This window comes from Cydia fagiglandana, chromosome 4, assembly GCF_963556715.1.
Source record: "Cydia fagiglandana chromosome 4, ilCydFagi1.1, whole genome shotgun sequence".
NCBI classification, from domain to species: Eukaryota; Metazoa; Arthropoda; class Insecta; order Lepidoptera; family Tortricidae; genus Cydia; species Cydia fagiglandana.
This window is the reverse complement of record NC_085935.1, coordinates 16,526,027-16,541,601: the sequence shown is the minus strand read 5'-3', so window position 1 is coordinate 16,541,601 and position 15,575 is coordinate 16,526,027. Positions and strand designations below refer to the sequence as shown.

General features: G+C 37.1%; 1 protein-coding gene across 1 annotated transcript; it reads left to right on the top strand.

Annotated features, from left to right (window-relative positions):
• Positions 1-1,269: 1,269 nt before the first annotated feature.
• Positions 1,270-2,468, top strand: LOC134664161 (uncharacterized). The gene has a single exon (XM_063520749.1). The coding sequence runs from the start codon at positions 1,318-1,320 to the stop codon at positions 2,182-2,184; it is 867 nt and encodes a 288-aa protein (XP_063376819.1). The 5' UTR covers positions 1,270-1,317; the 3' UTR covers positions 2,185-2,468.
• Positions 2,469-15,575: the final 13,107 nt, after the last annotated feature.

Genomic DNA, 15,575 nt, shown 5'->3' with positions numbered 1-15,575 from the left:
TCCCCGTGAGGCTCCTCTACCTGCCCCCTCACAAAAATAACTACTACAGCGAACATTCACGTCACGGATCAGCGCAACAGTTATCAACATCACTCGAGAAACAAAAGTGATAATACTCGTAATAACGCTAACCGCCAGCAAACTGTTTTATTACAATCGGCGACGACGGCGCGCAGTGACAATAATAAGTGTTTATTTTGCCGCGGTGCAAAACATGAGTTAACTGAGTGCAAGATGTTCAAAAAGGCGTTAAGAAAGGACCGGTGGCGTCATGTGAAGCGCCACGGAGTATGCTTCAAGTGCCTAGTGTCATGCCACGATCGCGAGAACTGCCCCGCGCCCGCATGTGACAAGGATGGGTGTGGCGAGGCGCATCATCGACTATTACATTATGTACAACATCGCGATACGGATAAGGATGCTACGTCGGAATCTCCGGATACAAAGGAAACAGCTGAGTCGAGCCCTACTAAGGAAACAGTATCCTTTATAAATATAAATTACCAAAAAGTGTTTTTAAAAGTGGTGCCGATAAAAATACGCGGACCTAACGGTGTGTTTACGTCAAGTGCATTTTTAGATGACGGAAGTAGTATCAGTCTTATCAGTAAATCGCTCGCCGAGCGCGCCGGGCTGCGCGGGCGCACTGAGACAATGCGAGTGACCGGAGCGTGGAAAGATAGCGATTTAGAATGTACTTATACAGTTGTGTCTATCGATGTATCTAGTTTAAATGGTAGTGAGAATTTTAATATCAGTTTACGAGCTGTAGATAATTTGCATATTGCTGAGCAGGACTTTAGGTCCATCGATTGTAATAAATTTGCCCACTTACAAAAGTTAAAAGACAAATGGTCACCTAATGTAATTTCTTGTAACCCTGAGGTTTTAATTGGGCAGGATAATTATGATTTAATTATGCCGTTAGAAATATGTAAAGGTAAACCCTTTGAGCCGTTCGCTACGCGCACTGTCTTAGGTTGGTCCGTCCATGGGAAGATGCGCGCCCAGCACGGCCGGGGCACCCGCGCCGCCCAGAACCTGCTGATAGCGGCGGAGGGCGCAGGCGCGCCCAGCCCGAGCGCTCACGAAGACGCGCTCCACGACCTTCATGAGGAGGTAAGACGTTATTTTTCTATTGACTCTCTAGGTGTGTGTAACAAGCCTCGTCAGAACAGCGATGACGTCCGCGCCTTAGCCCAGTTGGACCGCACGACGACCTTCGCTGACGGCAGGTGGCAAGTTCCTCCTCCTCCTGATCTAATGGCACATCACCAGAGGCCATTCACACATTGCGGCCTTGACTTGTTCGGCCCAATGGAGGTGGTGGTCGGCAGAGGACGCCAAAAGAGGTACGGGGTAATATTTACCTGCCTTACGGTAAGGGCGATCCATTTGGAGATCGTACATTCTCTCACCACCGACTCCCTCATTATGGCGTTACGGCGTATGGCGTCGCGTCGAGGATGGCCAGACTGTTTCTACTCGGATAACGGTACCAACCTACGGGGAGCTGATACCGAGTTGAAACGATCTGTGCAGGAACTCGACAACAAAGCTGTCAATGACTTTGCATTGACCAATGGTTCGTGTTGGAAGTTTATACCTCCCGCGAGTCCCCATTGGGGTGGGGCGTGGGAGCGCCTCATCCGCAGCGTTAAGAAAAGCCTTAGCGTTGTCCTTAAAGAGCGGGCACCGAAGGACGAAGTTCTCAGCACTCTGATGGCGGAGGCGGAGAACATCGTCAACAGCCGCCCGCTAACCCACGTCTCCGTGGAACCGGGTAGCGACGGCGCTCTGACGCCGAACCACTTCCTTCTCCACTCTCCTCCTAACACCCCCGCTTTAGGTGCCTTTGACGATTCCGATTTGTTCCTTCGGAAGCAATGGCGGACCAGTCAAAGGCTGGCCGATATCTATTGGCAGAGGTGGGTTAGGGAATACTTACCGGAGCTACTTCCTAGAAGGAAATGGAACCATGAGCAAACTCCACTCAAGGTAGGAGACTTAGTTTTAGTTGTAGATCCAGGAGCACCACGCAATGTGTGGCCGAAAGCGGTCGTCCAGCAAGTTTTCCCAGGTAGGGATGGTCGGATCAGGCTAGTGGAAATAAAAACCAAATCTGGTGTCCTTAAACGGCCTGCGGCGCGCGTCGCTAGAATCCCTTTGGTTAATGAGTGCTGAGCCAGCACTGGGGTGGGGCGTGTTAGCGACGAGCTCAAAATGGGTTTTTTGGTTTATTTTGTTTCTTATTGTGGTACTCCGATAATTTGTACAACTTTAGTTTTAAGCTGAAATTTGGAGGTAGATATACGTGTGACGCAGCGACAAGGTTCCAACGGTTTTTGTCTTTGACCACGGGTCAGTCGGCTTGTCTATCCGCGCGCGACACACGTACATACTGCTCTCGCATAAAAATCACGTGGTGTCTGTAACTTTCGAGATTAAACTGTTTTTCGTATCCCGTATTTCGAGTTTCTATTGTGGAACACCTTCAACATCAACAAAATGTAAACAAAAAAAATATCGAGTGAATGTCTAACGCAGGCTTTGACATTTTACTCAAATTTATACAAAAAAAGCCTGTGCATGATTTTTATAATTTATTCTAAAACCACCTCGATACTCAGCTAGTTCATTATTTTCCTCCTTTCTATTCTGATACATCAAACACGAGCAACATAACTAAGCCAACATTATATGTAAAAAAAAACATCATTTAAGCACTTCTTAAAGAATCTGAACAAAATTCTGTGAAATCTTAAGGAAAACTGTTTATGCGCGTCGGAATGAAGAAGGTAATTTCATACATATAGTAGGTAATGGAGTTGTAATGTCGTTAGTAGGCGTTAATCGAAACCCTGAGACTTGAGCGTGTATATAATATAATATCTATGTTCTACCGTAAAAAAGCGTTGGAACGCTTTGTTTAAAAAAAAACCAATTGAAACTAGTTTTCACCAAGGCGTTACTGAAAACTAGTTTTAACTATGGATAACAATATAGTCTGTACAGAAAGAGAAGAGTTATACGTTCCATGACTCTTCTCCTTTCGCACAGACTCTATACATATACATTATATGTACAACAAAGTCAACAAGAAGTCGGCAGACAGCATTCGATGCTTACTTTAAAATAATGTTAGCTTTCCATGTCATAGGCATATATGTATAATTTAAGGCAGCTATTAGGTAGGTATATGTATACCAAGATTCACGGCCCGATTCTAACTTTAAGATACGTCAATTAATAGATCTGGAAACGATATGGATTACATATGTCAGTGTCAAATGTGACGTTTCTTCAAACAAATACGTCACTTTTGACACTGACATATCTAATTCACATCGTTTGCAGATCTATTAATTGACGTATCTTAAAGTTCGAATCCGGCAGTCAGTTTGTCTTTTTAAGGTACATTATACCTACCAAATACACTTTTTGAATAAATAACTGAGTAACACCGTAACACGGTATGTATGTCTACTCTTCATTTTGCATCAATTATTCATGATTTTAATTGGGTCGGAATAGGGATCATCCATAAAATACAAATTCTCCACGCAACATGGAGGTTACCCATGGAACTTACACATGCATATATATTAAAAAGGGATAGGAATATATATGCAAAATTGATGTACGTAGATAACAATACACCACATAGAATTTACATTTTCATGATTTTTACACATTATTAAATTATAAAAAGCGGCCAAGTGCGAGTCGGACTCGCCCATGAAGGGTTCCGTACCAGCGAGTAACATAATAAAATTGCGGTCTACGATTTATGACGTATTAAAAAAAAACTACTTACCAGATCTCGCTCAAACTAATTTTCGGTGGAAGTTTGCATGGTAATGGGGGGGGGGGGGGGGCACACTAAGTATGGGGATTGAACAACGCCATTAATGTTACTAAATTACATTTATTGTCTTTTGGTCTTCTCAGACACCACGCGTACAACACCGTCCTTGAAACGTCGGCGATTATTAGGGTTCCGTAGCTAAATGGCAAAAAACGGAACCCTTATAGATTCTTCATGTCTGTCCGTCTGTGTGTCCGTGTATGTCACAGCCACTTTCTTCAGAAACTATAAGTATTATACTCTTGAAACTTGATAAGTATTGTATTCTGTGAACCGCATTAAGATTTTTACACAAAAATAGAAAAAAAAAACAATAAATTTTGGGGGTTCCCCATTTACGAATGTACACAAGTTCACATCCTCAGTTACTATGTAATATGTAATTAAGTACCCATTTATTAATGTTCCTACTCATTAACTAGTAGCAACGCTACCATTACGTGTTCCCAGTCGCCAAAATTACGTCCTCATTCCAAAATGAATTTATAGCACCGTTGTCACGTAAAAAGAGCGTAAATTTTATTTGAAATGCGGGCGAATTGTTTCCACGTTTGCGCGGTAGAAAATAAGATCATTTCATACATTTGGGGCGAGCGAGGAGTCTTCAGTCGCGGTACTTACAGTCAACTGTAAAAATATGGGCGCACAAATCATCTCAAAAATATGTCCCATAGCTCTTATGTCAGCGGATTAAGAACTATGGGACATATTTTTGAATAAGTTGGCTACACCCATATTTTACTGTACTCGGCGTTGTTGTACAAAGCAGTGTCAGTCAAGGTCAATCAATAACGAATTTCTTTTCAATTTCTAAGTAAGTAATCAATGCTATCGGGAACTATTTCATTTGTTTATCTTTTTGTCACCCTTTCCCTCAAATATGAAAGAAGGATAGAGAGGCAAACATACGAATGGACTAATGAAGAGATTAACAATTTAGTTTTATTATCTCCTATTTAAAATGTACACATGTGTTATAATTTTTACATGTTTTACGAGTATTATTAAGTATATTGGTTTCTATATTAAGTAATTCTATGTAATAAGGAGTTTTTGCAGCAGATATAACCTACGAATTCTAAGCAAACAGACAAAAATTCAAAAAGGCACGATGGTGTCGGTTGAATTTCAACTAAAACACACATTACAGACATTGCAACTGCATCGAACAATTTCCAACTCCACGTACGGAATGTCCCGAAAGCAAATATCCGTTTGTATACTTTTTTAAGTAAACAGCGACTGCAAACTGGTCACTGCCGACAGTGTTTTACTTCTTTCTACTTTATACAGTATTTTTTCTATGTAGGTGCTTTTATAGCCAACGATTTATAGTGAACGTACCTAATGTCAAATTTGAGCCTGTGTAGCCTGTGACAATTAACTAAATGAATTATTTTTTTGGAAGATGTTACGCGATTCTTTTCCCGTGAGATTAAACTGTTTTTTAAAACACAATTTTGTTTTATTTGGGCAATAAAAAATCTAAAATGATAATAAATCTAAATTTCCTCTCTGAAAGAAAAAACCCTGTCTAAGTAAATTGAAGGAATGAGAGCGTAATTGACATAATTAATTTTAATTTCATTTGAATAAGCAAAGAGCAATTACTGACGAATCTCAAGCAGCCTTCTTAACATCTCAACTTATTTTTATAAATATAAATAAAAGCGTTTAACGTAACCTCGATCTCAATACGTAGTTACAAACTTTTGAAACATTATAAACTTCGGATAAATGTTTTTTGGCAAACGCACTTTGGAGTGTTCCGTACCTAAATACAAGAAGCTCAATAAATAGGTGGGTACCGGGCAATACAGAAAACACATCTATCTCAAATTCATTGATATTATCTAGGTAAAGCCTGAATATAATATTAATATGATCATTCTCAAGAGGGCGCTGTTGTCATTTATCTTTATACAGGGTGAAATCTGGGTCGTGTAGCAAGAAAGAAAAATAAGACTTGCCACTTAATTAGGAACACAACACTGTAGATTAGAGTGCATTAATTTGTATTTTTTTTGCACATACAAAAATAAAATACAAAATAATTTCTTATTTAGGGTCATGGTCACCCTACAACTTGACAAGACAAACATCTAGAATCTCGAAAAGAAAGTAGTGGTAACTTACGATAATTAACTGATAACACTTATCTTCGGTTTTACATTCAGTGTAAAAGCAATTAAAAAGTTTAAAAATAATTTAAAGACTTTATTAAAATTATTTACAAGCACTGGGACGGAGACTCCACAAGCTTTTAACAAATACGATCACAACTTAAACATACTTCAGGAGCTGCTCAAAGTGTGATCCGTTTTACTGTCGACACAATTCGGCTCGTCATCTTAGGTTATCTTTTAATCTGCCGAGAGCAAAGTGATTCATTTTCACACTTTCAAATGCCCCAATATCTCGCTGACAAAGCTCTTCGATGGTACACCAATCTTTTGATTTCGCCCCAGAGAAAAAATCCAAGGGCGTCAGGTCGGGACTACGAGGAGGCCTTGCCACGGGTCCGCCGCCGCCTCGGCCAATCCAACGTCCCGGGGAACTGTTCATCGAGGTAATTGCGTACTCGGTGTTCAAAATGAGCCGGAGCACCATCGTGTTGATAGTGTAGGTTATGCAAGTAATGTTCCGGCACTTCTCGCAGTAATTCAGGCACCACTTTTCTCAACATATCAATCGATAACGTAACGTTGGTGAAATAAATCCCGAGCAGTGGTAGCACGACGTGCTTGGTAATAAAACATTACCATGTCAGACCGCTCAACATTTGAAAACGGATATGCCGCGGGCATCTTTCTGCTTAATTATCTTTAAAATTACCAGAATTAATGAACTCAATGTACAATCTTTGAATGATTTTATTTATTTTAAAGTTTTGACTTTGTCATAACAGTGACGGTTGACATTTCTTACTCATCTAATCAGTTGTTTATTAAATAGGTTTTAACAGTAATTGTAAGGTAACCATAATTTGTGTACTTACTGGGATACTTAAATTGTTGATTAATTAATGAATAGCTGCAATTATTTAAAAATTAACTTTATACCTAACATCGCGTTAATTTACCGAGTTAAGTACAATAGGTTTGAATCACGACCCAGATTTCGCCCTGTAGTGACAGTTCAGTACTTATAGAAGGAAAAAAATTGTTCCAATGAAATTCCGCAACATAGCGCGTGATCATATACTTCATATAGGTATTACTGGTCAGGCTTTTACTTGATTATGCAGCTCCTAGTTTCTGAGTAATGCCATATAATGCTTGTTAGATATACAGATAGCCGGACATTGCTATTTAGCTGCGGAGCTCCAAAACGACAGGAGAATTATTCATTATATACAAAAGAAATATTTGATTTGTCTTTTTTTCGAATCCGTTCAAAATTAAATTTGTGGAGAGGCGTTCAAGAATTCGTTAGATAGCTGGCAGGGCTCCAACCGAGTACGGTTGTACCTTTTCCTTCAAGCTCTTTTTGCGTCCGTTCCAGTAAATAGGTTTAAGGTAGGTATAGGTACCTACTGTAGTTTTGGTTACATAAAAAAATTTCACAATGCATTGCTAAAATGAACTAGTACTATTCGTAATAATAATAGTGAAGTACGGCAGTTGATTTTAGCTCATAAGTCGGTGTTTGTGTCAATATTTGTGACCGAGGAGGCAAACAGGCCCGCCCGGGTAAACATCCTGCTGGCTTCCATAAGACGGCTTATGGATAGAGGCAATTATGAGCCTCTGCGGCGTCTTTTAAACCTGCTAGACTTCCGATGGCATAAAACTGATTTAAACCGCTTATACTTTAAATCCTCTACTCTCGGCAATAACAATTCAGTTTTTTATGACAAATTATTTAATTTACAGGGTTTATTTGTTTTGTTTTTGAAATCTTACATTTAAGTAGGTATGTATTACGATTTTTACCTAACGTGTGTTCGAGTAGTTGGTGGTATTGTATTACGTGGGTATTACCCACCTGTCATTATTATATTACGGGTGTTTTAATTTCTTTTATTGCATTTTGACACAACGACATAATCTATTATTACCACGCACATTAATTAAAACACGATAGAAGCCACCAGCAACATGCTGAGATGGGGCCATTTCGTGGCACTTTAATTTTATTTTGTGTATTCTTTTAAATAATGTATTGTATCGATTGTTTGTGCTTAGGAATAAATCAATTCTATTCTATTCTATAAGAACTCAAATGAAATTAGGTTAAGGTAAGTAAATACAAGCATACTTAGATGTAGGAATAAGAATTCATAATGGGCTATCGGGAAGGACACCTAAATTGTTTTTTATTCTCTTTAAGAGCTCTTCAAATTACATTGACAGAAAATGAGTCGTATTTTAATTCATCGCATTTGAATCCCGGAAACATCTCAAATCAAGTGGAAAAGTTTAAGTCATCTTACAAAAGCACTCTCTTCATTGCTCTCGTAATAAACGCTTTATTTTCGAAAGATCATAAAACGTGTCCACAATTCTAGATTAAGCATTTTATGACAACAATATTGGATTTGAAACAGAGACTTGCACAACGACCGTGACGAACTTGGGATTGATTTCGCGAGAATATAGTAAATTATTTAATGAGTTTCAATTGTCGCTTATTATCTACAGTTTTAATGCGTGGTACCTAAGTCGCAGTGAGTTTGTCTCGATAATTCTGGTAACCGTGTGTTAACCAGGTGGTGGTATCGTTTATAGTGTTAACACGGTTAAGTAGCTGGCTTAATAATAACTGCCCGTCTATATAGTGAATCCATTTGTTTCATAATAAAATAATCATAATATGATAGATATGATATGATATTATTATATCATCTCATGTTGGCAAGAGACCACAAAAAACTAAACTTATGAAACTGAGTTAACGTGACCGTTACGTGTTTACTATCAAATTTCCGATTCTAACATAAAAACTGTTTAGTAAACTTTCTTAAAGTCGTTCGTTATTCAAATTTTCCTACAAGTATTCTAACAAACACTCTAACGGAATGTTTAATTTCCCTAAATCTTGGCAAGTATTCCAGGAGTGTCGCGACCACACCCCGTCTGAAGAATTTAGTACAAAAAGTAGCCGCTAATGGCGCTTAGCAGACATCATCTTGATTAACTGCCATTCTTGCCAGGCACTTTGCTATGCGGATCACTGATAATGTCACTTCGTTTTTTTGGAGAAAATATGATCTTGATGATTGAGATTTTTACACAGAAAATATTATTAAAAGGATTATTTTTCGGAGACTGTGTAATATACTAACAACATATTGCTGTCCCGAACCCTTTCTGGATTTATAAGTCTGCATCTTTAGGTATTTAAATAAAGTAAACAAAATCTACCCTCAAATGGCTCCCTAAGCCTGCTGAGCGTATATGAAAACATTACATGATCAAATAATGTAGGTTAAAGTCAGTTAGTTCAATGACTGATCCAGGCGGTTTTGTATTTGGTTCGTTAACCTTAAATGTTATAACTACCCGAAAATATACAAATTGTTTGTTAACTTTTATTTAAATACCTAAAGAGACAACTATTAGGTATGCATAGTACTTAACTCGTACAAACAAAGTCTATCAAAAGTATCAAAACCATCTGACTTACGAAATGTTTTATTTAAAAATAAATATGATACGCGGTTACCCCGTTCCCGAACAAAAAAACATTGTTACATTACCTTTTAAAATTACATTTTGTTTTTTTCTAATGACCTATAAATTCTCGTATGTAAGTACACAATACTAAGGTACTTACTGTAAAAGGAAACGGGGAAAAAAACGAGTTCGTTTTATTTTCTAAATGTGCGTCTTTGGACCCTTCCCGTGTGATAAAACGGCAGCGCCCTGCGAAACAGGAAACCCGAAATATCTCATGTGTTTCTTTTTCCAGTCGAGTATACTGCATAGTCATTCAGAGCTTGTTAGACGGACCCTTCTGGAGCCAACTTATCAAGTTTACTCCTATCTATAAGTAACTATTTATTTATTAATAAAAGTGTATATTTTCTTTTGTATTTATTAATCGTTGTGCAATTTTAATAAAAAAATAGCATATATTAATTGTTAAGAGTCCTTCAACGTGCACACTAGCGCCACTGCTAAATAATCGTGATTATTTAAATTTAACGACAGTCTTTTTCAATACATCAAACTAGTTTTTATGTTTCTGGATTCGTCGATTCAGGAACTCAAAACAAAAACGGCCATTTTTAATTTGGAGGCATAGATTGACAAATCCAGCAACATAAAAAGTAGTTTGATGTATTCAAAAGGTACTTAAATACACAATACAGTCCGTAGCGGCCCCTATTTATAAATACCTGTCTTTAAATTTAAATAATCACGATTATTTAGCAGTGGCGCTAGTGTGCACGTTGATGGGCTCTTAATTGTTCATCCTCAAGTCTCAAATCAACATCAGTTCAATGCATATCGGCACATTCATTTTTATTAATTATTATACTTAATCCAGTCACATGTATTAGCTTAATTAATTTGTTATAACACTGAGTAATATCTCTGCGGCAAATAACATTAACCGCAACACATTTCATGTCTGTATCAGCAATACCACCTTAACATGCGTATTTAGCAAGCATCCATTAAAGATATTAAGCGTTTCCCCGCACTTACACGACGCGATTACTCGTCATGACCGCGTCGTCACGGCGGTTGGACGCGAGACGTCGTCGCCCGCCGTGACGGAGTGGCGCGGCACTAAGAGCCATCTAAATTGCTCACGACAGCAGTGGCTATATTCGATCATTTAAAAAGAGCTCGTATACGTGAGAATTTCACTGCATATACGTCGTTTTTGCTAACGCTGCTCCAGACCGCACGCGTCTAACACGCTCGCACGACGGCTCTAAGTGATATCAATTACATGCTGAAGCGTAAATTTCAAACAGCGGATCATCGAGAATTCTGAGCTGATGAAGTCTAAGCTAGACAAATATTTTTATGCCTTTTCAAAGTTGGAAAAGTGGAAACGTCGGTGATAAATTTTAAAACTTAATTATACTCGACGAAATACTGTTTAGTAAATAATAGTAATAATGTGTAAAAATCGTGACAGTAAAATAGTTGTTTCTAAGTTAGGTAAGTTGTTAATAGTACATTTCGATGCTAGTGCGGAAGGTACCTATGTCATTACTTCACGAGTACCGAGATATCGAGATAACCAACTTTCCGCACGCTAAACAGCTACGTAAAGTAGCACTTTTTGAGCAACTGTATTAAAAAATATTTTTTAATACAGTTGCTCAAAAAGTGCTACTTTACGTAGCTGTTTAGCGTGCGGAAAGTTGGTTATCTCGAACTAGTGCTTTTTACTTTTCCAATTTTTTTAAATTTATACTTGTTCCAATTCACGACTACTTATTGATGAGTGTTAATATTAGTTTCCTTTAAACGTCGTAATCAGCATAAAAACCTACCGTTAATGTAAGAATACGAAAAATATTACATATTTCATATTTAATTACTTACCTCTTCATCATTATAACACGTTTATTTTTTAATATTCAATATTGAAAATTCCGTTCTTAATAAGTTGACTGAATGGAACGGAATAGCTGCTAAACGCCCATAGATATAATATACTTAAAGACGACGTCTAACCGAGCTGTCACTGTTACCAGTTTTGTTTAGTGTACGATTAACAATGTTTTTCTTATTTTTTCGCAACTGTATTAAAAAACGTCGTTCGATACACGTGCGGAAATGTCATTCTTCACTCGTCCCGAGTCAAGATATCTCGGTACTCGTAAAGTAATGACATACCTTCCGCACTAGCATCGAAATGTACTATTACGCATCAAGGTTTTCTGTAATTGAAACCACTATATCTACATTTAGAAATGAACCTTGAACTAAGTTTACAGCACCTATTTGTCTAAACTAATAGCTTTTACATTCCAATCTGTTCAATCTCCGCAATAAACGTTACTATTAACTTCTCGAGTGAGTGTTCTGTGAATAGTCAATAATTATCAGACCATTCCAGTTTAGTAGGGTGGCGCTTAGGTCAATTAGTACTATAATTAGTACTCGAATCACATTGGTAGGCATGTGTAAGTGGCAGGGCTTATATTTGGCCTATTTATTTATTTATTTAAACTTTATTGCACAAAATATATACAACAGTGTACAAATGGCGGACTTAATGCCAAATGGCATTTTCTACCAGTCAACCATACTACACATACATACATATTTACGAGCGATATACATACTACTTAGACGTATCAGTAGGTACTAGATTACTTGTAAAGCATAATATGGTAAAAATCGGCCCCCTGATAGCATTTCTGTCACATTTTTCCCACAATTAAAACACCTACGTACATGTCCGTCACCTACTACTTTATATTGCCTTGAAGCATGTAGGTACTTACGTGTAACGTATCTAAGACATCGTTGGAGCACAAGCAATTCCCCAAAATGACTGAACAGTATCAAAGGGAAGGCACTTAATTACAAACTACTGGCATGTGCTTTTGGATATAAATTTTGAAGTTGTGTAGCTTTGGTGAATAGCGTTCAGACGTTTCCGCATAGTTTCCGCCACAATATTGCATTCTCTTTGCTTTACTACATATCAATTGCTAACAGATTTCTTAGTAAAGTTGAATAAATGGATGTATAAGTACCTAAATAGAAAAATCGGACATCATTTTCTGATCCCGATTTTACCAAACCACTTTGTGTTATTCAACGTTGGTTGGATTTCAAAAATGTACTCTCTCACAGGATTGCTGACTTTATTCTGTCTGGCAATTTATGATGGATAATTCTTCCACCCCAAATGTACATAACCACGTACAAACCACCGCACCTACAGGCTGGACCGATAGTCGTTCGCATACATTATGTTGGTAATCCGTAATAGGCTGGGGTCGAAGTGCGGTCACATTTGTACCGCGGGCAAACCGTAAAATTTGCATAGCAGTTGTATATTACGATTATATGCGGTGCTTTGGTAATTATTGTCGTCTGTGTACCGAAGGCAAACTTTGGCTTGCAAATTGAGAATTAAGTACTTTGTGTTCGAGTAGTGATAATATCTACACATATATAAGCATTTAAACGAAGTTTCCAAAGGTTATATGTAGAAGTTTCAGAAGAGCGGTGTAACCCTTTTAATATTTTTATCTACTTACGTAATCGGCTTTATCCACCATTTTTGTTTACCGGCGACCGTCATAAAAATCAGCTGAGTAAGCACATCATTTTCCGTCATAACACTCTATCTCTTATACCAAAACAAGCCTTTTACGACGGAACCTATTAAACGATGAAGAACAGGGTCTTCAGATTATGCCGTAATTAAACTTTAGTCAGTAAATTTCAACCCTGCTATCGTGAAAAAAGTCTTAGTAAAATACTTTCAAGGCAAGGAGATTCATCAATCTTAAAACTTCTAATCGTTCTGCTTCCAAGTAAGATAAAAACTTTGAAGGATCCAATCCACACCGAGAAGACTACACACGAACCGAACAAGTCGGCATTTCTACGAAAGAATTACATAACTAAAATAGATTTATAATACTTTTCAGGGAGTTGTAGACATTTGTTAAGTTAAAGAACTTTTAACGAGATCCTTTTTCAAAGAGAAGCCTGAAAAAGATTAGTGACCGTCTATTGTAAAAAGTCATATCGTCGCAAACTCAATATTTTGAATATATAAATTGAGTTAGAATTCGAAAGAGACACAGCTTGCAAAATAAAATACCTAAGTTGTGCCACTAGCATTGAGGTCGGGACAATCTATTGATTCATATAATAATTCGATCTTGCTACCCTCGGTATTGAGCACATACCATATCGTCGGGTGACAAGCAAAAGTCACTAATTAACACCATTGAAATTATTGGATAATAAACCGTGTTACAAGTGTAATAAATTGCATTGTTACTTTAATTTTTTGATAGTACTTAGTGACTTTTGCTTGTCACCCGATGATATGGTACCTATATATGGTAGATTAGATCGGCATTATTATTTACCTAAAGATAAGTCATCGTGAGTACAAATACGAGTAGGCATACTTACCTATGTACATTCAGACAAATTAATAGAATAAACAATCTAGTTTTTAAATAATTTTACTTTTTATTTTATTTTTTATTTAACGTTACGAATTGTTTATCCGTAAATATAATAAAATACACACACCAAAATAAAATATTATCAATATTATATTATCCTCAATTTGATTTTTTGCGTTATTCGCATGCGAAAAGAACTTATTTACAAGCCTTAATTGTTTGAAGCGTATCGCTTGTATTTTTTCTTAAATTTCGTAGTAAATCATTTTATGTCTAAACATATTTTGACTACAATTTAAAGTTTGTTGTTTATTTAATGTTTAAATTTGCTTTCTCTTTATTCATTTTTCGTCTTAAGTTAGGTTAATTATAATATGAATATAAAAGTAAAATATAAAAACACTTACAAAACAATAAAAAATACATATAAACACATTATAAAAAACCTAACCTAGGGTGCCGCCGGCAGCGGGGCAGGGCCCAAGCTGCCGGTGGTCAGGGCCGCAGAGTGAGGAAATTTGCTTTATTATTTAGGTGTAGGTACCCTAATAATAATTATTATGTCTAAGCACATGTAAGAGAAATGCGGTCCGCCTAAGTTGCTCGTTACCTATCTATTGACATAATTTAATCCTTTGTCTCTAATACAATAGCAAGTTAGGATCCCCATAAATAATTACATCATTTCTTGCACGAGAATACGAAGACTGGTATCCCTAATAAGGAGCAAGAGACACTGACGAGGGTCTCTAAACAGGATTTAAATTTAACTACATGGGCTTTATTGTGATAGGCTTTCATGCCAGCCAGATTTAAACGGACCTATTTACCATGTAGATTGTAAACATTTACATTAAATATTTAAATTAAAATTGATAATTATAAATAACAAAGTTACAAGCTATTCCGTCTTTGGGAAAATAACAAAGAGTGATTTACAATGCCACAATTTGCTAAACGTTTTGAAGCTGGATCCGGTTCCTTCTTTTATTACAATTTATTACCCTTTCGCGCTAGCCTTTTCAAAGGATGAAATAAAATGACATAATCTTTTGAATTGCCTTTGAAAGAGGCATTTACGGTAATGTGATGCGATTTAGTATAGTCTTAAGCTCGTTTAAAAGCGTGGGCTTAAATGCTAAAGCATGTCACAAGTACAAAAAATATATCCACGCTATAAATAAAGGCTAACCTACTTTTCTTATCAATAATTAAATTAAATTAAAACCTGATTAATTGACGTTTTTTATCGAAAAGAGTTTAATTGTATCTTAAAATTAAAATAAAAAGACCACGGCCACGGTTATGGTCCGTCAGGAATATCCGATAAATTGCTAAGAACCGCTTTAAAAACGACGAAGGATAAAAAACAAGGCTGACGTTGAATAGCCGTTTCTATAACTAACTGTATTATTGCGGATGGAAGAGGGCGCTCTGTTGATCGCCGCTAATTAAATCTTTCCTCTCCTTTTTCTGTTTTTAATTTCCGCCCGACTGACTTCGCATTTTATTAGAATTTCAATTCAGAAACTCTCTGAAAGTCAAGTAGAGGCAACTGAATGAACAAACAATCGCTTACGAACATAATGAATTGTTCAGCCGTCTCATTTGTATATTGGATCGACGAAATTAAAA